Genomic DNA, 27,333 nt, shown 5'->3' with positions numbered 1-27,333 from the left:
TTCGTACCAGTGCGCGTTAACAAGTGTCGAGGTTACGTTTTATTTTTAAGTGTTAATTCTGAGGAACTGCTTTTAAATTTAAAGTCTGTGCATGTGACGTGAAGGTCAGTGAAATGCGAGACCAGACTGCTTAGATCTCAGGCGTTTGCAGTGTCCTTGAAGCGTGTAGCTTTCAATAAACTTGGAGTCATTACATTCATGCTCTAATCAACCACAGGGCTGTTTATAGAGAGTGTTGCAACATGAATGTATCAATAATTGTTGAACTTCCATTGTGGGACTGTGTGTCAAGCCACATGAATAATTAGGACGAAACAGATGCATACTGTACTGCTCAGATTATGAACAGCCATTTTGGTTCCAAGTTGGTCCTACTCTCTCTATACATAAAGCTCTGATCAACCAGTGTATATAGCGAGATATTACTCCAGGCGTGGTCCTGCACACTCGCCGGTGGTAGGTGCACTTCCATGGAACAAGCAAGACCAAGGTGGGAGGTGCGTAGAAAAGTCCTATAATGAAAACTTTAAAATATCTGATTACGGAGGGAGTCCAGCAGACTTGGACCAGTCTACTGGACTTCCTCCGTACAGGGACCAGTAAGACTGTGGATCTGGTTTGGGGGATACGGCATCGTGCATGGACTTACAGACATTGTTGATGAATCCATAGCCTTTTAATTTCAACATTTATTGTGCCCTTGGCCGTTGGCTTTTCTCTTTCTGATGGAGTCCGACCAGCGACCATATTTCAAGGTGCATTCACAAAGGCATGAATCCTGCCGAGTGCTTATAAAAGGAGTTATGAAATAAATACATCCATGGTACAACGTTCACGATCTAAGGCAATATTGAGCCCCAGTCTTGTGGTATATTACTGGTATTGTAGTTTCATAGAATGGAAAAGAAATAAGTTTATGCTTAACTCTGTGTGAATGTCCATGAACCATTTCGAAACTTTGGAAAGAAAATATACCTCGGTGAAGAAAAAATTAATCATACCAGGATTAAATTAAAACAGCCATGAGTACAATAAATAATGTGAATCGAAATCTTAAAATGGCAGTTCGCATCATCACTTTCTTCGTCCAAGAAAACCTTTCAGCTTCCAAATATGTCTAAACCTTATTCCACAGATTGATTTCACTCACAAAAATGAGCCACATTCAAGAGTCAACCTAGAAGATGCTGATTTCTCTGGCCTGCATCCCCCAGCATACTTGCTGAGTAGATGAAACCGGAGGCATTGGTACATCGTCAGCAAATATACTACCCTGAACTGCTTCATCCGTATATGTATACAGTTTGAGTGAACCAAGTTCAGTCACTAACTTCATTTTTTTCAAATTCATTTAATTTGTAAAGAAATTAAACTAAAATTAAAATTCCGATTACTAATCATACAAATAGACTGTAGTTAAGACTCTGGAGCTCATCCAAATCTCGGATAAAATTTCTAAGGATTTAAACTGACACAACATGGACTTCTTTTCTCTCTGGTAGTCAGGACAATTATAATTGTCGCCCGAAGATAAATTACAAATTACTATTTGAATATTTCAACATAAATACGATTCGGTACCGTTGACTGCATTAAACACGATGTTAAATATAATCCTCAAAGTGTGAATTTCCACAAGGAAATAAAAGTGCCAACATTCACGGTCTTAAAAATAGCAAGTTTGTATGCAATTAAAATACCATCTACAGTACACATCCTCACATTTTTAGAAATTGCTCAATGTATACTGCTTAGAACTAAGTTGCTGTAGAGAAAATTCGTGTAAAATGAGATGATAAGTGGGTGGTTTGGGGACGTATATCTTGCAAAGGTATCTTTACTATGTACACGTAACATTAGCTCAGAAGATGAAGACTCTTTTAGTCAATCCAGGCATCGTGTCTAAGGGGATGCTTTCCAGCGAGGAATAAGAACAATTTCACAAAGCCTCAGAAAATAGTCTAAAAGAAGTAAAACCACCAGCCCGCATATTCAACTTGATATCATAGCAGGTGAACTTTGTGAAAAGGGGAAAACCGACTACTAGGGAAGAATAGGAAGAATATTGTTTTTATGGAAATGGTGTTGATACCAGATAAGTGGCCAAAAAACCCCAACTTTTTTAAGAAACACATTTTCATCAGACTGCTGAGGTACATACGAAAACGTAAAGAGTATGCACACAAGTGCATCGATTATAACACTCTACCAAGGAGAAAAAGTTTATATAATTAACTGCCGGGCAGTATACTGCATGGGAAAAGTCATCATAGCAAAATATATCCACTTCTCTTCTGATTCGTCCTGTTGAGGATATCTGTTGGAAAGTGAAGTTGCAAGGGCTATTTTTGTAAGTATTATACCCGTGCATGTTATGTCGATAGCTTTTACTCAGTTGGTGATTCAAGAAGGAAGGTGGTAGCAGGAGGGGCCAGATGTAAGCTATTCGCACTGATGTGGCGAGTAGCCAATCAACGTGACACGTACAAGAGCCGGCACCAGCGCACTTGAGGGAATGAGTTTTGACCACCGTTTGTGGTTTGTGGGTTTTTCTTTTAACCATATTCGCAGTTTTGGCCTTATGCAGTGGATTTTTACTAACCATGTCCATTTTTTCCTTAGAAAAGCCCCCTGAAGCTGCCATGCCGTGTCCAAAGTGTTAGCTGGGAAACCGCCGGACTGGAGGGAGCATATGAAAGCCCTTTAGAAAATCAGCTTCCGCAGTTGAGAAATCAAAGTAAACAATGATCCTACAAAATTTACTCCCTCGCCGTTCCTTTTGTCTGCATTTTGGACGTTTTCTTTCTCTGCAGGTCAAGATCAGCATGCTTTTACAATACTCTCTGTCAGCATCTGTCACCGTGGCTTCCAGACAACAGAATTACCGCCACAATTCTGGCTTGGGGAAAACGGTTATACGTCCGAGAGTCCTGGCTGTAGCAGGCGGCTACTCACAATTTTACGTGTGGATACCACAGCACGCAAAAACATTTCGACAGGCGTATGAGCTGAGAATGTACTTTTTTAACAAAGATCGTATAGCGCTGAGAAGCGGCGCAAGATGGCGAACTTCACCGTGAATACACGTAAAATGTTGTAATCGCATGGGCGCCATTTGAGCAAGCGATACGCCTGCGCAATGCACAATAATGCACAGGCGCAGGCGCCGCGGCAGCCACGTGCACCTGGTGAACTTGCGCCCAAGCATTACTGTAAATTGCGCAGGCGTATCACTTGGTCACATGGCGCCCATGGTAATTACATATTTTGGGCAGAGTTATCCATCTTGCCCATTTGACTCTATACGATCTTTGATTTTTACAACTGAATCTTTACGTTTCATGTCCAAGAGAAAATCTGTCAATAGCAACATTCAGCTGTTTTTAGAAAATGATTAACATAAAATATACATGCACAGTAAAGATACTATTTAAGTATTTTACCTTGAGTTGTTAAACAGAAACATTTCGGAAAGTAATCAGCGTTCATTGGTTATGAGAGTGACACTAAACACAACTGACATTTAACACTTAGTATTATATTGAAATTGTAATTGTGTACGCTTACACAGGTTCCCTTTACTGCGAAGCTGTGGTCATGGCATCCTGCTCGTTGTGCACCTGGTTGCGTCGAAGTCGTTTCAGCAGAAGGTCTTTCAGCTGATCTCGAAAATGTTTGTACATGAGGCAGTACACAATGGGATTTACAAACATGTTAGAAGTGACCAACATTGTCATTACTCGGTATACTGTCTTCGAAGTGGCTGTACCACTACCGCCGGTTATGATCCTGATGATAACGCCACACGAGCGAGGCGTCCAGCAGATCACGAACAAGATGCTGGTCACCAGCATCGTTATTAGTACATTCTTTTTGGCCCAACTTCGACGATCTGGTCCACAGTTGGTCCGTGAGTGGTCACGCCCCTTCTTGAGTTTGACGAAAATTTTGACGTAAGCGAAGAAAGGGACACCTAGGGGAATTAAGTAATTGATCATAATCGATAGTAAGTCCAGAAGATTTTGCATAGCCCCTATAGAGACAACATGCTGGCAGCGGCCTCCGATGGGCTCCGACTTGAACACTATAGGCAACGCAAAGAAGAAGCCAATGGCCCAAGCAATGCCGATAGCTATCCTCAACCTCTGCTTCTTCACCATGTTGCGGTGCTTGACCGGGTAGCAAGTGGCCAGGAATCTCTCCAGTGAGATGAAGACGAAGTTGTACGTGGACGCACCGTACGCCCACCACAACAGGGTATCTTTGTCAAAGCAACGGCACACCAGCTGATCTAGGAAGTTGCTTCTCTCAGAAACGTGAAGATTTGAGCTCTTCACTATTCGAAGAAAAAAGAAAATCAGGCCAGAGATGGCATCAATGATAGATTGGTGAAGAATCAGACGATTTGTGGAGGAGCTGAACTTCTGGCGTCTGGCTATCATGACTACGATGACGGTGCCGTTACCAAGCAAAGTGAGACAGACAATAATCATGTTGATCGCTGTGGTCAGCGTCCAAAACCCACTACCAGGAAGAAACACGTTTTGGTTGTCGGCAGTGGTCATGTTGACGATTTGAATTGCCCTCTGCTTCCAGTGCCTTACAGAAGAGCCGGAGACCTCGTCAGCATATACTCAAAACAAAACAAACTACTGGCCGTTTTTATGCTGCCAGACGAATTCATCGTTTATGTGACCGAAGCGAAGCTGGAAATCAACGTCATACTTTATCTGATTGGGTAAAGCGAAGTCAAACCGTCGTACAAACAGTCACGTGAGGCTGGAGCTGTTGTCTATGGTAAGTATGGGCTGCTTTCACAACGCAGTCTATGTGTAGCATTTGCAAAATGTAACAAACGCAACTCAAAAGAAACTCAGCAGCCCGGATGGCTGTTTTGGTTTGTCCTGTAAGCTTGCAATATAGCAATAGGGACTGGCGCTGGTTACTGAATTTCTCATATCTTCAAATTTCTGAAAGTGCGTATTAAAACAGGTAAAGCTTACTCTCGCGATGGTATTGTTAATAGTGTGATTACTAAAATAACGGATACGGCGATTGACGGACAGACTGATTGATTTAAGTTTTAATTGGAAGAACTTGCTCTTGCAATGTTGAATTCAGATTAAAATCTTGTCAGAGACTCAAATAAGCAGAATAACAAATAAAGGTTGAATAAGGCAGGGGAAAAAGGGGACCACCCCACCCGGCAAAAGAGCCAAATATCGTGAATTGGATATTAAGCGATTTTGTGACTCTGTTTTCTTTCTCGCCCTTCAAAACTCGTGTAAAAAAGGAACAAAATCTAGCCCCAAACCTCAGAAATGCCAGAAAATTTACTGAAAAAAATTGCCCCCTCTTATACAACGCAATTTTGTGCCCGCTGTGAAAAGTAGGTTCTGGATCCGAATTTGCATCAGCGGTGTGCGATCACATGCTGATGCTGAGGGCTGAATTGAAGCGAATTGTTCGCTCTGAGCCAAAGTTTCGAGAGGTAAACGGCCTAAAATCTACACAAGTCAATTACATTCTAACCCCTAAAAGTAAATTAAAATTTACCACAAAAAAAAAACCTAATCTAACTTGATTCCCCAAACCACTTCGAATTATCTTTCACAGCAACCCTGAAATGCATTCAATTTCAGTGGGCACTTCGAGCGGGAATTTCCTTCTGAAGACGTGTTGTTGAATCCAGCCTTATTGCTTTCACTCTCATATAAAATACTGTGGTAGTAAAACGTAGCTGTGAAAGACTTAAAAAGGAGAGGGAGCACCTTCATTCAAACCATAGCACCCGGCACGATTTGTGTTAAGTCATTTTCCTAAAGTATCATCTGTAGGCTAACTCCTTCGCCACTGTCAGGAGTTTCACAGGTAAGGATTTTATCTGCCGACGTCATGGCGTCCAATATATTTACAGTCAATACTTACAAAACCTTGGGAGAAATGGTTTTAATTTAAATGAACGAAACCTGCTCCTTACCACTACAGATGTCAATAGACTAGACAAATGAACTGGCCATCTCCCGCAGGCAAGTTTCTTTTTTCTTTTCTTTTTATCTTAACACATCTTCTGTCACATTCCCCGTACTCCGCAGTCTCAAGTCGAGATTCTATCAAAAATTCTCATTACACCAAGGCAACCTATTTGTAAGATTTTCGTTTTTACCTCTAGTGCTGCATATGATCGATTTTCTTCAAGTACACTTACACATTCTCATTACTTTGACAAATGTGATGATGACTTTGTGGCAATGATTTCTTTTCATTTTCAGAGAGAGTTTTCTCGCTTGTGATCAGACTAAAAAGGCGGAAAAAGCCAACCCGAGATTCAAGTGTCAACACCAGTGGCTTGGGTCTTGTGTGGGCCGCGGGTACTTCGACATTAGAAATGTTTGTGCCCTGGCCTCATAGATATAATTACTAAATAAGATCACAAGCAACAGCTTTGGAAAACATTGGACCGGAAGCCAGTGGGATAGTGGAATTGTTGCCTCTTGACTATCGGGACAGGCTCCTGGAAGTTAATTCGTGTTTCGCGTCAATTTCCGTCCTTTTTCGTTTATCTTGTCACTGTAAGATATTTCTGTTCATTGTATATTATTGTTTTATATTTTACGACGACAGTATCGATAATAATCACTATAAGCGAAATTTACAGGCAACCAGCGTGTTTGTTACTCGCATGTACCAGGGTCTGCATATGTAACGTGCACTAATATGCATGCATCACTTTACTTTCATCCAGTGAATTTGTCATTCTGCATCCTCAACACAAGTATTATGCGTTAATTTGATAAGTGCATGTAATTATTGACGAAGGTTTTCAAATATGCCTAAATGCAATCCCTTGCCTGAAAAGATGAAACTTACAGGGAAAATACACAAAAATAAGATTTTTTAAAATTCACTACCACGTACATGCCATTTGAGATGTACAATTAAGAACGTACCACCATGATCAAGATTCTTCGACATGAAGTAAGAGAACTGAACCGTGGCCTCGATACCCAGCGCAATATCCGGTAAAGGCCCCCGATGTGATGCGCAAGCTCTATACCCTAAGGCTATAGTGCACACTGCATCCCCCTCGGAAATCTGAAAGGAATTCCAAAGATTCTGTCAACACAAAAGAACACACAATAGATGGAAGGGTCCCCCTTTGCCGGATACTGCGCTTCATTTGGTGGCCTTACATAGAGAAAATTATATTTGTACAAATAGACCTTCACTTATTGCGTAAACAGCCATGTGGGCAAAACCGTGAGTTGCCCAATGGAAAAAACAGGGATGCAAACAGAAAGTGGTCATTCTCGCAAATTGACCAAGTTCTATTTACCTCAGTCAATTTGTAACTGATCCGGTTTACCTACCTTTAACTACTTTGAACCATTTCAACGATCAGGTTTAGTTGTTAGTAGAAAATAAAAGAGGTTTAACAGCGGGACACTATTCATTTTGTAGGCCTTTTCAATGATCTCACGTGAAAAGGGTACTTAAGAGCCAAAAACAAAATGTTTTGATTGTTTTAAATCCTATTATAGCAAATAACGATAGCACACAGTAGCAATAACGACAAAAAACAATTGCGCTGTAAAGGACTACTTTCGGCGTCTCATTATGGGGGGGGGGTTAAAAGATTAATACAAATCCCCCGGTTAAACAAGCGGCATCGTCAGTCACTTGTATGGGATTGAAAGGGTTGGAATTTCCAACCACACGTTCTAATCAAAACAACAATGACATATTATGTATATTAGTACCTAACGTGAAGTACACCGAGTCCGGTATTGAAAAAACAACACTCTTGTCACTCACACTCTCACAGTTTGACTTGATTGGATAAGTATGACGTCAAACCACTGCAAGCACTATGCGCATATTAGCAGTCAGTGTCTTTCAGGAAGGCTGGCAATAACCCCTCAGCTTAATAGTTGGGATCAACATAGCGTATACTGATGCTTATTTTTTGATTTTCTTCCCGATAGCTTGCCAGATGCATGATAAGAAAAAGAGCGGGCAGCTACTTTCAACAGAGAGCAGATTGTCCGGAGAGCGGAAGGTAACCATGGTTTCGGTTACCCGACAGCCAGTCGTTGAAGTAGAGGGAGTTATGCCCCATACAGTGAGACGAACAGCCTTATTTTCCTGTTTATCGTCAGTTCAGTAAATGGAAAGATTTGTAACGAATTAGGGATTCAAGGGTTTACATACTATAATTATGTAAGGTGTGCAAAACAAAGACGGATGCGAATTGCCAAAAGAGACAGGGAAATTGAATGTGGCATCACTGTAAAATATATCCACAATTTTACTGAAAACAAATTAACGAACCTCTTCCGCGAACTTCAGTTCAAGGGAAAAAAATCGGTACTTTCGCATAGAATAAGAAGGATACCCGTTATGATACGGGCTGAAGATTAAGGCCCCTTATTTCGATGCATTTTACGGGACATTGTTGGAAATCAGTAAATATTCGTTTCTTTGCCATCATATTAAAATATCGCTAATTTACTGTGTGTAGACAGACACCACAATTACTTAAGGGGATTATGTTTCTTCGTAAAATTTAATTTCTAAAAAAAAAGATTCTAATAAACACTCGTCTGTTGTCAACAGTATTTTTAAAATTTAATTAGTACTTGCGGTCTCCCCATTCTTCACACCAAAAGTTAAAAAAAATACAGGTTTTCATAACGCAGCCGCTTTATAAAGGAAAAAGAGAGGAAACTTCACTGTCAAAAAGAGTGAGTCTCATATAAAGCTTCTTCAAAAGAGTGAATACCAGTCACAGTAGGGTGAAAATCAGTCTCCACGAGGAGCAATAACAGGATAATCTCTTTTTCAAGTTGCTCTTTATACCGGTATGGTTTCTGGCCAGAGTGGACATTTCACTCTTTTGGGGTGTTTTTCACTCTTTTTTACACTTTCTCTCAAGGTTTGTTTTATTTTTTTATTTGGAGTATTTACTTTTTAAGAGTGAGTTTTTCACTCTTTTGCCTTTAGAGAGATTAGTTTCGTCCGTAAAATGTTCGGCTTTGTGAAATATCACTGAAAAGCATGTACAATTAAGCTCAATCTGAATGTTGTTTCTCTACTAATATCATCATTAAATAAGCTTTGAAGCTTTGCGTGGTGGAAATTACATTAGCCGTAGGTTTGTGGGTACACCATGGAAACTATCTCTTCAGAAGAGGTGTGGTTCTGAGAAGAACTGCTGAGTTTCAAGTAGACATTTCGAGTTTCAACTCTCCTGAGGACGGCCAGAGCATCCTGGCAGAAGCGTCGAGTTGAAAGTCACCGGTTCTTCTCAGAATCACACTTCTTCTGAATAGTTTCTGTGATGTATACCCCAAAACCTGCAGCTCAGCATTATTGTTTTTAGCAATTGCTAATTTTCACAGTATTTTACAGCCCCTTTTTGCTTACACAACCCGTACTCCCAAGAAATGTATAATTCATGTAACAATTCAATACACAAATATGAAAATCAGTGGAAAATTACTTCCAGAGTGTTATTTTTCCTTTGACACAAACACTTTTATCTCGTAATCGAAAGATCTGCTGGACCTCTTTTATTTTATTTTTTTATGGCCCGAAATATACGAAGTTAAAGGTTCCAGGTACTACGGTACTATCACAACCAGATGTCTTTTGGAGTTGAAATCACCACTCCAAAGTCAAACTAGTCACGGTGCACCAAGAATCGGTTCAAAATGTTAGTCATATCTGGAGCTCCCAGACAGGAGAGGCCTGACGGCGTTACGGTTTTTGAAGACAACCTATTCCAGGTTCTAGGTTTTCTGGTATATTGGTCGATTTGTATAAAGGTCTGTAATACCTCTGGCAGAATAATTAAATGAAATCAGAGGAGATGAGTGATTTAATACAACCAAACTTGTCCTCGAGAACCGTCTTGGTGACAAAACTCACATTTAGTTTTAGTTTACGTAGGTAGGCAGACGAAACTTCATCCTGCCTTTTTCTGGTGTTGAAATTGGCTCTCCTGGTTCCACTTTCACACTAGTACTTTTAACAGGGATAATTAACTGTAACAATGCAAAGCATGACAGGCAGTGGATATTATTATCATGTCTTTTTTTATCAAAGATATTTTATTAAAACATCTTACTCAGGTCTGTAATGGATGTTTTCCAACATCCGTCTTTTGCGAGCTTGTGTGTGAGACAGAGGACAGATTGCGGCTTTGATGTGTCACTGAAGTTTCCAACAACCCTGGAATTACTTACTGTGGAACGCTGTACGCATTAACAACCACAACGTGGATGGCCCACACACTGGTGGAAGTGTGACACTTGTCTACCCTCGCGCGCTTACCGACTCATTGTTAACATCAATCTCTTGTTTCCCTGTTGAGCCTGGGTATTGAGTATTGTTGGAAACCTCACATTTTACTGTCAAGGTTCTTTTTTGTGTGCAAGTAGTTTTATCCGACAAAACGCTCTGAAAAAAAATCCAAGTGTCTGTGTTTGGCACTATTCTTATAAAGGCATGGTTTCACCTCACGTTTGGGAAAAGGTTAACGCACACGTTTTCTGCCCGAGGAAACCTGTAATAACTACACAGTGTGTAGGGGAAGTCGAAAATACGCCTCGAAAGCTACATGGATCGTGTGTATTTGAGGTATTTCCCTGTGACGGACTCAAGCTAACTCAAGTCCTACTGCACAAATAATCGTTTGCGATTTCAAGGTAATTAGCGTTACATTATCAGTGCAAGGGGAATTGTGCCTGAGCCACTTCAGAAGCGTACTAGCAGTAGTAGTACATGCCATGATAGTCAATTTGCTTCCTGCACAGTGGCGTTTCAAGTGTTTGGTATGGGAGGGGGTTGAAAAGCTAATGCACTTTTGGGCTCATGCAACATGACAATGGCGGAGAAAAATGTAGCCTATGTAAATCTATTTGATAACTAAATATACTGATTAGTTTCTCACCTATACGTGTACTCACCTATGAAGTACTCTGAGTTGAAAAAAAAATTAAATTAAAAAAATGGAGAAAAAAGAAAACCGGCCGGGGGGGGGGGTAAGTTGGCCCCCGCCCCCAGCTAGATACACCACTGTTCCTGACGATCTGATTAGGGCAAATATATCGTCACAGTTTTCATGAAGAGACAAAATTCGACAAAATTGCATTTGAAGTTGGTCTTTTTTGCAAACATTTATTTTCCAAGTACTTAGCATTCCTTTGACTTAATCAAATACTCCATACAAAAAATCCCCAGCCTGCCCCACTGTGAACATTCGTGCATCCGCCCATGCCAGTTGTGTTCTTGAGTTCAAAGTTGTTAAATCTTGTTTATATGTTAATTTTGCACACTGACATTCACTCATCACCGGAATGATGACACTGAAGCGCAGAGACGGTTCTTTTTCCTCGACTTCGACGCACGATCCTTCTGGAGACAAACTGGCGAAAAAGTGGTAGACAATACAAAGCAGAGCTTCTACGGACACGACACGAAACACCACCAAAACGATTTCGTAAAAATGTCTGAATATAAGTCTTCCCGTGCAAGGATTTAGCGTAGAGATTGAAAACGACTTAGAACCTTGTTTCATTTTCCCAATGACAAGTATTGGACTTCGTTTTGCATCCTTCAAATCAATTAATGTGCATCACGTTTCATTAAAGAGGTTACACATACGTGATTACGATTTCGGATGACGTATTCCTTGCCCATTACAACAAACGTGCATTCTTATTTGCTGGTAAGCTATAGTAATAAGGTTACACAAATCATGTGTAACCTTATTTGTTCATGACATTCGTTATCAAAGTGGTGCCAAATCATGGCACCACTTTGATAACATTCATTATCAAAGCGGTGCCATGATTTGGCACCACTTTGATAATGAATGTCATGTTACTCATTAATGTTTATAGTGTGTTTGTTATCAAACTGTGAAAAAAAGCGCCAGTGTTTATAGGTTTCTTACAATAGTCGTTAATTTCCAATGACAACATGAATGGTTTATTTCAATAATGAATATTCAAACATTTAATCAATCAACTAAACACTTCTAACAATGTAACTTCTGTTGGTTCGCAAACGTATTCTAATTCTTGACCTGGCATACTTCAAGTAACACTTCACTCGAAATTGCCTGCACATTTCCCGAAATAGATTGAGTTCAAATTAAGACGATTGCAGTTGTGCAGAGGTGCATTCCATATCGCGCAAAAATTAACGTCAGCATACTAAACAAGTGCAATATTAGGAAATTGAACGCTGACTCTATACGACTGAATAGAATTTTTATTCTTATATAGAAATGGGGCTATGAATGTTCGCTCCATTTCACTCGAAAACGAATGCTGCTATTACAAATTTATTTACACATTTTCCAAAATTTCCCGGGAAAACCTACATTTTCTTGAATACAGATTTATTTTTTATTTAATTAAAGAAAAGATGCATTACAAAAAAGTAACTTTCTTAATAAAAGAGGAATCACATACTCGTGGTGTTAAATGCTCGATATTTCGCAACATACTTTCTAGCCAAAACTTTATTTTCTTAACTGATTTCTTATAACAAGATTTAATTTCCTTTCTCCGAGAATTGCTTTCTTACATAAGCTGATAAGTTTCATATAACAAGAAAAATTATCTCGTGGTATTAATTGCTCAATATTTTGAGAAATATTTTCTTCCTAAAAAAGTATTTTCTGAAACATTTTCTTGCACTTATGCGAATTTTTGGGAGCGAGTGTAAGGCTTGTACCATGCTTTCAGCCTATCGATCGTAACCAACAGTGATCTCTCTCTGTCCTGCTATTTTTGACACTATGCTGTGAACTTAAAGGCATTGTCAATAAATATAAACAATAATGGCTACTTATAAAGCGCCTTCCATGTTAAAACAACGGCTTCCGGGCACTGTACACCCAAGAAAATATAAATTTTAGAATAAAGACATACCTTGCAAGTTATGCTCTAAGCAAACACAAGTGAACATCACAGCAAATTGTTTGTCTTAACGGGTTCGTCCTCAAAACACTGGATTTTGACACACTGTAGTGGACCAGGAATGACAGAAATGGGGCATGTGTTATGCATATTTCGAATTAATGGGGCAAAATGTTATTGAATGTTGCTAATTACATGGTTCTTGGCCGCGTGAAGTTGCAGAGTATCACTGATGGTGGAAAAAGTATTTTGAGGGGAATTACATGTATGCAGTGCACAATCAGTTTCATTTTTGGTCAACACGTTGTTGTCAATGTTAACAATGCGTAACCTGCAGCCGAGAGAGGGCGTTAACACGACGAACCGCTGTAACCTCCCCGCAGCGGCGGAAGTTTAGTTAGCAGACCTCGCCGCCAGCAGTTACTTTATTTCCAGCTAAGTTTCTAGATCTGATGGTAACCCGTCGAAAGAAACTTTCTTAATGTGTCCTTAATCGATGCAGTAAACAGGGAGCAAATGATTTGTCTGGTGCATTTGTTGTTTAAAATAAAATGTATTACGTCTTTGTGTTTTCTGTGAAAAAGAAAATACATCCACTTTCCAATATCACTTCTCCATTTTGATTATAATTAGTTTTTAATGGATGCTGTATGCTGATTGGGTGAGACAAACTTTCTGAAACGGTTGCGCACAACGATACTATACATGCCTCGAAGTCTTAACTCCAGACATTGCATTACTAGAACGAATGCTGAGTGAAGGCATAATCAGAAACCAGACGATTCCTCATTAACATACGCATGCAGTAGTTTTGGATTTCCAAATGTCCAGTCCCACAATATAATGTAGCTGCTCGACACAATATCTGGATGGGATTGGCTGCTCATCACGCACATTCACCAGAGCGTCTTGACCCACGACTACTATCCTCAGCCCCTACTGACATCTTGCGGGACCATTTGTCGGTTGCGATCTGTGGTCGTTTTACATAGACCTATCTTGATGAGTCTTCTTAAAAGTCAAAGTTTGCACCTACATTGAACTGGTGTGTGCTCCTACTTTAGCTCGGCAAAGTTGCCCCAGCAAGCAACATGGACGTAGACGCCAACCTCCGAGTTCTAGGGAGTTTCGGCCGACTTCAAAACATCAACTGCTTGATCTACGGGCTGACCGTGCTCCCTGCGGCGTTCCAACTGACGGGGATAGTTTTCACCATGGGTCAACCCGAGGGGTATCATTGTAGGCCGCCGGCGGGGTTCACGGCGAACGAGACGGTGCCCGGCTGGACAGGAGTGGAAGAAGACACAGAGCTAGATGGATGCACAGAGTACGAGGTCTGGAATGGAAGCGTTACAGAGAACACTACAATGTGTGCCAACGGTTGGCAGTACCGAACGAGTCATGGTGAAACTAGCGTTGTGACAGATGTAAGTGCTTTTAAAGAGATTAAATTGTACTTGCTACCCAATTCTTTTACTAAATGCATTTGGGTTTGAGTCGACTCGTCGACAGACAGTTTAATTTTAAGGTGCCTTTCGAAATGTCATTGATTAAACCTTAGGACTTGGGAGACCTGTTCCATGGGGCACCTGTTCCTTAAAGTGTAAGGGTAATGCACTTTTATTTAGTGCTTGTTCATGTTTTTAAAATCAGAAATACGGTCGGGTTAAGTTGAGTTAAAACTTTACATTTGTACAGATAATGTGTTTTTCCCCCATACAGGTTTCCATATGCACTGTACAAAGACTAATACAGTTTACAGGACAGACCATGCGAGACCGCTTGAATGTACCCTTTATATTATAAATTATTTCCTTTAGTCGTTTTGTAAAGACCCGTTCTATGATGACAGTAAGTTCAGTCCAGACATGAGATTATTGATTATTGAAGGCCAGAATTAAGAAAAGTGACATTAACGTCGTCTGTTCGATATATTTTCAGTATTCCGTTTTTGTCTTCCAGTTCTTGGTGTAGTTAATTCCTTGCAAATCATTTAATTTTAACGATTTCTTGGCTTCAAATCATTGGAAAACGTAAAATCTTCCTGAGAAAAAAATGTCTTCAGAACAGGAACCACTCATCGATCCAATAGTTCGACAGTTCACTGGTCTGAACGTCTGAAGATTCATTTTGTCTGAAGACTTTATTTCATTTCCCTTCAGTGCAGGGATAAAAATAATACAGTTCTTTTTACAAGTTTTTTTTTTTAATAGTTATTGTCATTTAGTACTGTGCGTGACTTGATTTAAGTATGCTTGACAATTTGGGTAACCCCAAGTCGCTGTTGATTTTATTTGGTGAGGTGCGATTTCGGTACTCCAGTCCGATCTGGGTATAGGTTGGAAACCTTTGTTTTTCGCTGCAATGTACAAATAGTAACTTATATTCCCGCAATTTTCGTGTTATGCCGCACATTTGTTTTTATTGACTCGCAATAAATTGAATGAAAACCTGTAAACAGTACTAATGTAGTGCATTACGACAGCATGCTTTTGCAGTAACTTAAGAAGCAGCGATGGCCTCAACCTTGATTAAGTTTCTGCGAGTATTAAATCTGTAAATAAAGAAGCAATTTGCGATATTGGCCTGATGCCAGAGTGGCTGCTGGCAGTAGCCCAACTGCCGATCTCGTGCCGCAGTGCAAGTACAGCTGGGAACCGAGTAAATGAAAGGCCACCGCATGCTTGCGCGTTTGCAAAGAAAATACCCGGAACAAAGGGACAAGGTCGCGTGGTATTCAGCGCTGCCACACCTATTGTCAGTTCAACAATGGTTAGGCAGGAAATAGACTCAATAATTAGACCTCAATATGAGAATGTATCTATTTTCCCAGCGAACGTTTTGTGCAGTGATGCGAACTAATGAATGCTTACTTTTCTTATCGAGTCATTGTGTTTTGGGCGTTCTGTTTTTGTGTTTTGTTTAATATTTCGTCCATACCGAATCATCTTGAGACACCAAACTGATTGATTGGTTTCCCTTAGGTGCATTAATATTTTGTAAACATCTACAGAAGGTCTAAATTGGAGCTGATTAGAATAAATGACTGGAGTATCAGTGCTAGTGAAAAGGACTTTGTGGTTATTTTTTGTATTTGTATTTTATATTTTATATTTACGAAAGGGATATGAAAAAGCAGCCTTTGAAACGGATGTACATTATTGGGTCTTGTCTCCAGGCTCACCCAAGTCATAGAGATAAATCTTAAAAATCACAACAGGTAATTGTATACTACCAAAGCATTTTTTTCTGAAGTAAGTCGTCTTTAAGGGGAAATAAGGCTTTGGAGACTTAACAGGACTGCTAAAGTTTGATACTACAATTAATAACAATCGATGATCCTCTCTGACCTAAATCTCGAATACTTATATCATTTAGTTGGATCTGGTGTGTGAGCGCGCTTTCCTGGGAGGAACCCTGCAGTCCAGCATACCCCTGGGGATTCTGGTTGGTTCGTACGTCTTTGGCCAGATTTCCGACACCTTCGGCCGCCGTCCAGCACTCCTTGTTTCTCTGACCGGGATCGTTGTGTTTGGGACGGCAATGAGCTTCACCTGGTCCTACGAACTCATGTTTGCCTTGGGATTTCTGCTTGGAGGCTTCTTGCCCGTGAGTTCCTTTTTATACCTTGTCATGAAATGTTCAATGCATGCGTTAAATCAATGCACAAGTCCAATTGCTATGAAGAAAGTAGTTAAACTTTTGATCAATAATCAACTTCCTTTTCCAGCATCTGCCATCGGACTGAAAGCGGATGCTGTTTTTAGTGTTCCAAGCGAACGATGAGAATTGTAACGCTCAAAGAGCTGCAATTGATCCCCTCTCGACATTTTCACGATTTGTCGTGAAACATTTGTTCACGCTGAGCCTCAAGGAGTTTTCCCGCACCCAATACCATCATGTTGACATAAATTTTGTAACATCGAAACTGTATGCACTGTTCTCGAGAAACACTTAGTTTTTAGAAGGAAGTCTGCCAAATGTTAATCTTTCCATAGATGTTTATGTATGCGGACGATAAATTATGCGAAGAGCCATATCAATACAAAGACCACGACACCAAAACCCAGTGTCAGATTGAGTTGAAACTTTACAGAAAGGACTCACTGACATAGTGAATGTCTCTTATGCATGCCTGCTTTAAAATTGAGTTTAAGACAGTCAAGATTTTGAGGAATGCCTACCCCGCTGTGAGGTGGTCTGGAAAAACCCGGCGCTGATACTTATTTTCCATAAGACCCACGAATTGGTCCATGGAGCTGAATTTTGGAGCTGAATTGCCCTGCTGACGATTTTGACCGGCTCTTTAGTGTCAACGAATGCTTCACACGTTTCCACCACATGAATCCCACCTCAGTGTTTCTTCACATCAAAGAAAAAAATATGCCACTACATTACTATTTAGGAACGTCAAGCTAAAACCACCTTGCCCCAAGATTGATCGATTTCACGGCACGGCGCACAGACGGAAAAGGTCACTAGCCGAGGCAACCGTGACTATTTCGGGTAGTTTCGTATTGTCTTGAGAACGTCGCATGGCCTATTGATTGTCTCATGACATCAGTGTTGTGTTTTCCTTGAGGCTACATGCTGACTGGGCCAATTCCTTTAATCTGTCGACATTGCCCCCGTGCCATCTTCTCTGAATATCACTGATTATCAGTGTATTTTTTGCAACATTAAGTGCTGACAGGTCCAGTTCTTGGACTGATCAGTTCGTCCCCCCAGCGCCAATTCTGATACCCCAAGCAAGAGATCTGCTGAGCCCATACAGGCTCGTAAGCAAGGCGTTGTCGGGTCAATCTCATTGAATTGGTGACGTCTGCATTTCCCATAGCTTTTTCATACGTTGGGCATTTGGTCTAATCATTCTTGACAACCTGCTGAGAATCTCTGATACCACATATCTCCCACTTGAGCAACCACACATGATTTTCAAGGTTCTCCTAACATGCTCTCACGCACATTCGACAGGTGCTCTTTCTGACTTTAAATTCGACTGGACAGAAGAATGAATCAGAACTGCCCCCCCCCCGCAAGTTTAAAAGTTAAACACGTAAACTGGTATGGTTTTAAAGCATCAACGGATTAAGACACATGCAAACATCAAACTTCTGAACACAGCTATTGGTAAATCTCTGCATATTTGTTTAACATGACAAGAATCAGTGATCGTAATTGCCAATTAGTGGCATAGGAGGACCATGGGACGGCGCAAAAAAAAAAAAAAAGCACTGAGCATCGGTGCTGAAAGGCAGACAGGTTTTCAGGGGTCATTGGAACCTAAAATCGAAAGGGACACTTTTCTAATGGAAAGTGACACCTTTGGTGGTCCAAAATTTGCAACTGTATGGTATTGGAGTCTTGCCAAAAGTTGCTTTTTGGTGTGGAGTGACACTTTTTGTTTTGGGGGCAGCACTGTCCTTACCCCAGACGATACGATGCGATGCATGAAGACGGCTCTTTAATTCAAGGTAGTAAAAAAAATCTGTTGACCGGAACTTTTGACTACAGTCTCTCAGTAATGTTTGCTGATTTGTAAAGTTCATCTCCTTCCTACCATTTTCTTTCTGTGGAATGTTAACGCTCCAGGGAATTTTAGTTGTCCGATATGTGCGCATTATTGAGATGTACCTGCCTAAACAGCGTCTGATCGGTCACACGTTCAGCGCTATGCCGTGGTGTCTTGGTCTCGTGCTCGTCGGCCCTTTTGCCTATCTGATGCCTGACTGGCGCCACTTCCAGCTAGTGGCCACATTGCCCTGTCTCATCCTGATACCACTGGTATGGTAAGTGCAGCTATTTCACCATTCACATTATGCTCCCCGGAATTATTCTGTGTCTTGTTATTACTCCTTTTGGCATGACGTGTAAAAAGGTTGTCTATTACGAGTAGAGCATGCGGTAAGAGGGCATCATAGACATGGAGTAATCAAAACAGCAGAGGGGCATCATTACCGTAAATTAATGTCCACAAGCAAGCCACTTTCCCGTAACTGCCGTATGTTGTAACATTAGCATGACCCACCCGCTTGGGCAGACGAGTTGGAACATGTGTAACAGCATTATCCCCGCTTGCACAGATAAGAGCTACGTGTTGTAGGCTACGTTAGTAGGGCTTTTAGCGGCCCATGAAATAATGTGAGGGCGCTGCACGCACTAACCAGTAAGTCCAATAGACCTGAATCGTCATGCTCACAATTTCCTCACGCGAGACAAGTTACAAAATAATGCTTCTCTAAAATTATCCTGTTCCTCCCTCTTTGAGGCCAAAATGTGCGTACGCAGCCAAAGCGCAGAGAACTGCGGTCAACCCGGTTAACAGTACTTGGTTCGTATAAATTATGCACGCATAATCTATGTACAAGAGCATTAGTGACTTATTCGACAGACCTCACAGTAGACCTTATTCTCAATCAACCAGACTAGTTTGATCATGTTCTCTGAATCCATTATTTTCAATGTAATCTTTCGTGGGATGGTGCCAGACGTTAGGGTCCCATACCCCACTTGAAATTGTTTCATGTAGTACTTAAAACATTACAATTTTTTTAATTAGTCACCATTGTAAACAAACTTAATCTGTAAACAACTTTAATTCACTGCTTTCATTTTTCTTCTTAGGTCCCCCCCCAAAAAAGCAGATTAACTTCACTTTGAATTATATTGCCGACTTATGAATATGTTCAATTAAACCATTGTTGTCCTTTGTAAAGGTATTCATATGAATCCGTTCGCTGGCTGGTTCAAAAGGGTCGGGTGACAGAGGCACAGCGCATACTCCGGAGAATAGCTGCCTCCAAAAGTATTGACCAACCGCAGAGTACCCACCGACAGCTTGATGCCGGCGCATATTTCTCACTTTCTGTCTACGATCATCCAGACCAGGACGAAGCTCCGCCCGGGAATGCCGCAGGACCCAAAGAGTTTCCACCACCTCAGGGCAAAGGTGTAACAGGCAACAACAGCCAAACACGTGGGGCCAAACGTACTCAACAGCGGTACACCGCCCTTGATCTGTTCAAGACGCGGCAGCTTATCTTTCGCTCTTTGGTGGTGTTCTACTGCTGGTGAGCATTTACAAACATCACGGGAAGGAGAAAACTAAATGAGAAAAAAAATGCCTCCAAACCAGTCACATTTCACTTCATATCCAAATTGTGATCAGTGATACAACGTTGCTTACTAATGCCAGCTTTGGGGTCACTGATCGTCATCCAGATCCGTGCGTAACAACTGGCCAAAACACTCAGAGTTTTGTCGAAATACTGACACCAATGATTTGAGCAGGCAAAATGCAGACTGCCGTAGATTCTGGCATATTGTACGATTCACACCAATACAGACACAATGAAAGTGTCGTCGATGCTACTGCAGTGACACTGCAGCAGTGACATGGAGACACTAACACGCACTGAGCCAATGGGTGATGCGGGTCACGCAAATGAATGACCGATAAGGATACTTCTTGACAGGCCATTTTACGTCGTACATTTTATTGAGGAAAAAAACACAGGAACTGAGGTTTGTGGAACCAAAGTTGTGGACCAATTTCAAATGATATCCTTTGGTAAAAAAATAAAATATATGGTGCAAAGATCATGTAGTTGTCAGGATGAACGTCACTGACATGCCAACAATTACATACTGACGTTCGAAACTTAATGGACACTACTTTCATTTCCTTTTTTTGAATATTTCCATGTGTACTCTTTTATGGAAAATCGATCGTGCATGCTTAGGGCCTATTACAAATCATTATGGGAAGTCCGTCTGCGACAATTTCAAGGACTTATTTCGCCTTACCTTCTCGATTCGTTCCATTGCAATGGAAACAATAACGACCGCCACTTCCTGCACAAAGTCCCTGAGATAACGCCATCGGTTTCACAAAATGTTCAGTACTTTGTGACTGAAAATCTTGTTTCTTTTTTCATTTTCCACTTTCTCTATAGGTTCACCAGTAACTTTGTCTATTATGGTTTCACGCTTAACGTAGCTAATTTGGCAGGGAACAAGTACCTGAATTTTTTCCTGATGTCACTGACTGAGATACCCTGCTTCATTTTCGATTTCTTCGTCATCCTGAGGTTTGAGCTTATTTCGTTTCAATTTATTATAAAACAGATTCTTCTACGCAGCTGGTAGTAAGTGAGACATCTGAAAGAAAATCGTACACACAACTATATTTCGATCTTATTTCGATTTCTTTCGAGATTCGTACCTGAGGCTGAAAGCGCACGCAACAGATTAGGTGGCGAAAATGCTGTCAAATACGTATTTTCTCATTTCCAGGACCGATACCCAGTGGTTGATAATGACAACAGCATTCTTCTATATTATTTGTTGATTGGCTAGTCCCTACTTTAATTCAGATTCGGGCGCAGACGACCCCTGATAGTCTTCTTCGAGCTTTGTGGAGTAGCCTGTCTTCTGACTGCATTCATACCAAAGCAGACAGGTAACAAGCGTTTCCATGTACGGCAATGCACTTGTGCATAATACGTTGGTAAAATGGTCACAGTTAAATTTTGTCAGTATCGTTGGTAAAGTTACAAAGGAGTCGACCAGCAACGCACGCAAAAATTAAAGCAACGGAATCAGGGCCTGGTCTCTTTGTCGTAGGTCGCCTTAAAAAGGGTCCTTAAAGCTGCACTTAAATTGTCTCTCCACACACACGACATTGCAGTAAAGGCTGACAACAACCAATGGTGATAACCAGTAGGAAACAGCAGTCGAAAAAATCCCACGGATATATATTCCAATTATGTATACCCTTACAAATCGCAAAGAAAACATCTTGATATTCTAACCCTATTTGAAGAAGCAGAACAACGCCTCTTTCTCCAACAGTTTTGGAAGTCGACCTGACAGTTCTGATTGTAGTTGTGGCAATCATCGGCAAGTTTTTCATCACTGCTGCATTTGATGTAACATATCTGGTCACAACAGAAGTTTTCCCCACTGTTTTGAGGTAGGACATACACTGTAGACTACACGGTCACCACCAAACTCTAACCAGGGCCGTTTTGACAGATACATGTATCTGTAGACATATACAAGCTGGTGATCAACGCATAGAATTAGAAACTTGCACACGGTTAACAGTTCACCCAAATATAATGTGTAGTTGACTGCTCCTTAAAAACACATAAACAAAAGGAGCATTACAGACGCTGTGATGACTTTACTTTGACAAAGGTTTTCCCAGTCGATTTCAGCAAAACAAGGTTCATTTTCGCTAACGCAAATTCAAATTTGAACATTTCAATTTTGTCCATACTGAATTTTTTCCCCTTAAAATAGGATTCAATTTCGTTTTTGTCAAGTTCAAGCCGTTCTACTTTGCTAATAGGCATTCAAGAGTATAGTTTAAGCATTCTTAAGTTTTATCATACATTGCTGTCTTTTTACAATTGGTGCAATCAAATTGTAAGTCTTCGAAGCCTTATGGATCTTTTAGGTGCGCGCGTGCTTTTCTTTTTAATTTATGGCAGATCTGTTTCACACTCTAAATGTTCAGTTTAGATGTGACTGAATAGCATCACCGGAGTAGTTATATGGCTGTCTTTCGTTGTTGTTGTATATGTTTGCTCCTTGATCATATTCTTGATATAAATAATTAATTCCCTTGATCTTCAGTTTGTGCCCACACCTGTCTCTTGAGTCACATGAAATCAAATCAGGAGGTTTTTCGTGTTTGCTCATTTCCATATATACGGACACTCTTCGACTCATACATTTCACTTATCCAGACCATTTCAAATTAAGTGTTACAACAAGTTTTAAAATCAAAATTAAGATTAATGTTATTTCTCATGAACATAAGAATATCATGTTTTTGTTTCCCTGTGACTTTTCTCCAGGTTCTTTTCTGTCTTTCATTTATTTCTCGGCAGTTTGTTTTTTTTGATTGACCCTCTATGTCCTGACGTGCAAGGCATCTTGCCATGTAGGTCTGACTTTGGTTGAACCATCTCATGCACTTATCAAGAGTTATTTCTCCAACATTTTCTTGAGCAACTTCGATCGTGAGTCGTCCTCTCCACTGTTGAAGATTGATGCCTGCATCATGTGCTGCCTCTTGGTCGCCTGATCGACGCTGCCATTCTGAGAGGGCCAGATCTCTTTTAACGCCAACCTTAATACCAAATCAGCCAATTCAGTCATATTCAAGAATGGCGAGTATGTCGGGAGAAATTTGAAATGAATCTGTTTGTTGATAACTGGTGGGAGACAGGCGCGCATGTAGGGTCTTGCATTGTCACGCACAACAAACACTGGCTCCTGTGGAGGAAACATATTCTTACACTCGTGGGCTGTGTCGGCCAGAAACTGTTCAAATAATTATGGCCCTCGTCACAGTCTCAAAGGCTGTCGTGCATGTGGTTCACGAGGCCAATTTTCCCAGAAGTAGCAGAAGGTTACGTTGTAATTGCGTCTGCGCTGTGCGGGGACGACGTGCCTTGCTTGAATACCTCGAGGAACTCTCCCTGAAAGACCGCCTGGTCCAAATGTAGCTAGTTTCACCAATGAAGACGCAGTGAGCGACGATTCCGTGCCTAATAAACCAATGTACATACTGTTCGCGCACATTAAGTACCCGTGTTGTGTTTCGAGCATCAAGCACGTCTTCTGTGAGCTTAAGGGTCATGAGCATGCCATCTAGGGTTCTTGCGATGGAGTTTGTAGAAACTGCCGCTTTTTTCTGGGAGAGCTTGCTACAGAGCATCTTCACCGAAAAATGCCTGTGTTAAATTCTAACCCAATGAATGGTGAAAACTGCAACTACCCAAATATGAGCTGTGTTAACCCAATTTTGGAATGGGAATTACTTTCTGTTTCATTTTTCACCAACAAAGTAAGTGGATATTAACCATTGTTTGGTTAAAAACAAACCAGAAATTAATTTCAATCACCTAAATTGGGTTGAAACAACCTAAACTATTGGGTAGTTGCAGTTTTCACCCTCCCTTAGGGTAACAGTTAACCCAGGCAATTTTTCAATGCTTTTCTGTAAGAATTGGGTTTTCATTTAGCAGGTTTTCTAACTCATCTCGCATTTCTTGATCCACTTTAGTATTGTTGAGATTATCCTGTAGGCAACCTTTAGTGATGACCTGTTCGCAGATTAATGTGGCCACGATAGATCTTGCGGTATTTCTGTTGATGTAAAGTGTGTCTGTTATACTGAAAGGTAGTCTGCGTTATTGCATGCCCTGAAAAGCGTTAAGGCCTCTCCCTCCCTACATTGCTCCCGTTTCTGTAGGGACCACTGGCCGCCATTATTTTGTGTAAAGCCTTCACATAAACAGAGAGCTGTACCGAAATCCACCGTCGAAGTTATCTTCTCCAAATTTGTATAGGCAAATATTTGAGTCAGACAGCGCGTAGCCCACTAATTTGAATTCACATGTGAAAAATGTTTCCCTATTGACTGAAACAAATTTTTGTTCTATGACATTCGAAGACCTTTGACGAATTTGAATTAACGAAGGGACTATTTGAAAGAACAAAAGGACTATATTTGAATCCGAATGAACGTATTTCTCGAAAGAATCTTCAAATAAACTGCAATGCCTTTTTTTAATTTTAGAATGCTTGTTTGGAAAAGCAGTCATTTTAAAACGAATTTCAACGGGCCTGGGGTTAAATTAATCGAACGTTGTTTAGCTGAAATTGGCTAGGAAAACCTCTGTTATAACACAGCATGTACATATATCTTCATTCCTTATTTTTCACGTCTAGGAACATTGGTGCAGGGTGTGCATCTCTCTTCGGCCGCGTTGGTGGGATCGTCGCTCCGTTTGTTGTCTACTTAGTAAGTCAACTGAAACAGAATTAATTAGTGAGCCTGCATGGAGTACAGAATGAATTACCCGCAAAATGGGGAAGCACATTTTTCCCCACGAAAGGAGGATTTCCAGGGGCAGGGACAAGGCACTCATTAGCACAGAACTCATTAACCACTGTTGCGATGGGCAGGGGTCTATTTTATTTTTTTTGGGGGGGGTGAGGGGCAAACTAGTGATTTCCTTCTTCATTCTTGTTTCTTTCATTTTTCCATTTTCACACCCTTGGGTGCTGCAGAGATGTTGCATCGTTTCCACCCCAGTACATGTATATAGCCTGCAGTGTTCCTCCCCGGCAAAATTAAGGAGCATTTTCTTATTTGCTTGGATTTCAGACCGTACTCCATAGCTCTATTCCGCTGGTCGTCTTCGGTGCGACTTCACTGGTAGCCGGCCTGCTCGTTTTTACTCTCCCCGAAACTCACAACAGACCATTACCGGAAACCCTCGAGGACGGAACAAGCTCCATGTAAAGGGCAAACCGGGCAGACACACGGCTTGCGCGCCCGAAGCACTTTGGTTAATTTGCTTGTATCTCTCGTTATTAAACAAACCCTTTTGACTTGTTGAAACTGTATATTTGATGGCATTCGAATATCCAAGGTATGCCACAGAATGATTAGGCTAGTAACAACGGACGATAGGCAAGGCGTGTTTCCCCAACTTTAGCTGATACACCTTCGAGCGGCAAACCTTAAGTGTTGGGTACGCGGGACGTATATTCATTTTGTTTATCAAAGTTTTGGAAACTTGTACTAGAGTAGGCTAAAGATGGGATTATTTTTATACCAATTTAAAAACCATAAAAATCAAGAAGACTTGCTTTTTCTGTTTTTATTTTTCTATATTATAACATATCTTAGTACGGCACGCCTAAGCAGCTGTATGGGCTGTGCCTGTTGTACTAAGACACATTCAAGTGATACAGTGGCTCAAGCAGTGTTTTAAAAATGCATGAAATCATCGTTTGAATTATAAGTGTCACTGACCCAGTAACATTCTCACTAAACTGCTATGGTCAATTTAATGGCACAGGTACATGCAATTCACACACGGTCATGACTTAAATTTTTAAGCCTAAACTTTGTTTATAAGTTTCGATACAAGGATGCATTTAACTCTGTGTTATTACTGCGCAGATTTTTCTCGCATGACAAAAATGTGATCGTTTATTATTATAGGAGAATTTCTTCTCACAAATAATCATTTTTTCCCATATTGTATTCACGCAAACCATGTAAAAACTACCACCTGTACAGTTGATGCAAGGTTCCCCTAGTGTAGAACTGTTGATTGTTGTATGCATGTACATGTACTTCAGAAGAGGGGAGTTGTTTCAGTAGAACCCCATCTAGTGGAAGAGCTGCGTGCGCTTTGCTTAAATTTCTATGAATAATGTTCTTTCGCTTTAAATTGATATTTACAGCAAGCCATGTAATTTAGCAGCCATCGACATTCGACAGGCAAAAAGATGTGACGTCGGGGGGAAGGTCTCCCTGTTCTTGCCTGAATGTTTGGCGTGTCACAGTACGCACTGCCCATCTAGGCCTACACAATACACACGACTGCACATACATGTGTTTTCAAGGCAGCGTGTCATATGGGCCCACACGGCAGTGCAAGTTTTATAAACATTAGTCATGACTCCCTGGCGCATCATTATAGTGGATGCAATAGGAGGGCGATGATTGGTTGGGGTAAAATCTTTTGTGTTCGCTTTTAAGTGTCATCCTATACTGTCCGCCATTCTTCAAAATATCAAGCGCAGCCCATGCAATATGGTCAAAGTTTAATCTTTTGTGATCTGTTCTCAGTGATTTTTTTTTTCATAACTAAGTGTGTCGACAGGACGATTAAAGAATAAAATCTTAGGCCTAACCTAAAGTCGGTACTCGCTGCGGCGCTTCTTGCTGCGTCACACATCACTCCGTTGTTGTGCAGCCTACACGGCATACAGTCATCCCGCCGAGGAACGGAGGCGCACGCGTCAACATCCCTGTATTTAGCCGCTGTTGTGCGCATTATTGCAAACCATTATTAGACCTTTTTCAGCGTCGCTTTTCCTCAACATTCAATGTACGGCCATACCAACAATGTTTCTCTTGTCTAAACAGAAACTTAATGCGGCAGCATGCACCTAAAGTCAAAAACCCCGGTTCCCCCATCATCTCCTAGATGGAACAGAAATTTTCAACTGAACAGATTCCTTCTTTTTCGATTAAAACATCAAAGTTTTTTAATAAGCTTACATTTTATTGACATTTTGTAAAAGTCTTTTAAATGAATTAGGAAATAATGGTTACTCCATACAAATGTTATTACACCAAAACCCAAAACCTATCAACACTATTCCCTCGACCCGTTCGTACTGTAAATATGTAGAAATTTCCCAAAATTTGTACAAGATGTACATGTTAAAATATGACAACTAGTATACAAGTAGCATGATGGAAGCCATCTTGAATATAATAAGTAGGAATGGTGACGATAAGATAACATAAATTGCAACAATAGTTTCAATGGAATGTTTTAAAAGTACTGCAGCATCA

The 27,333-nt window shown here is 40.7% G+C and overlaps 2 protein-coding genes across 2 annotated transcripts; one reads left to right on the top strand and one right to left on the bottom strand.

Moving 5' to 3' along the window:
* Positions 1-3,572: 3,572 nt before the first annotated feature.
* Positions 3,573-4,728, bottom strand: LOC110973466 (galanin receptor type 2-like). The gene has a single exon (XM_022224312.2). The coding sequence runs from the start codon at positions 4,563-4,565 to the stop codon at positions 3,579-3,581; it is 987 nt and encodes a 328-aa protein (XP_022080004.2). The 5' UTR covers positions 4,566-4,728; the 3' UTR covers positions 3,573-3,578.
* Positions 4,729-10,548: 5,820 nt separating this feature from the next.
* On the top strand, positions 10,549-26,847 carry LOC110973521 (organic cation transporter protein-like). Its single transcript, XM_022224400.2, has 10 exons — positions 10,549-10,709; positions 13,997-14,359; positions 16,311-16,541; positions 18,525-18,721; positions 19,649-20,002; positions 20,888-21,022; positions 21,308-21,393; positions 21,786-21,906; positions 24,681-24,753; positions 25,120-26,847. The coding sequence occupies exons 2-10, from the start codon at positions 14,024-14,026 to the stop codon at positions 25,255-25,257; spliced, it is 1,671 nt and encodes a 556-aa protein (XP_022080092.2). The 5' UTR covers positions 10,549-10,709; positions 13,997-14,023; the 3' UTR covers positions 25,258-26,847.
* Positions 26,848-27,333: the final 486 nt, after the last annotated feature.

Source organism: Acanthaster planci, linkage group LG17 (assembly GCF_054643075.1).
Source record: "Acanthaster planci isolate LZ-2023a linkage group LG17, COTS_SCS, whole genome shotgun sequence".
Taxonomy (NCBI): Eukaryota; Metazoa; Echinodermata; class Asteroidea; order Valvatida; family Acanthasteridae; genus Acanthaster; species Acanthaster planci.
This window is presented reverse-complemented; position numbering and strand designations above follow the sequence as displayed.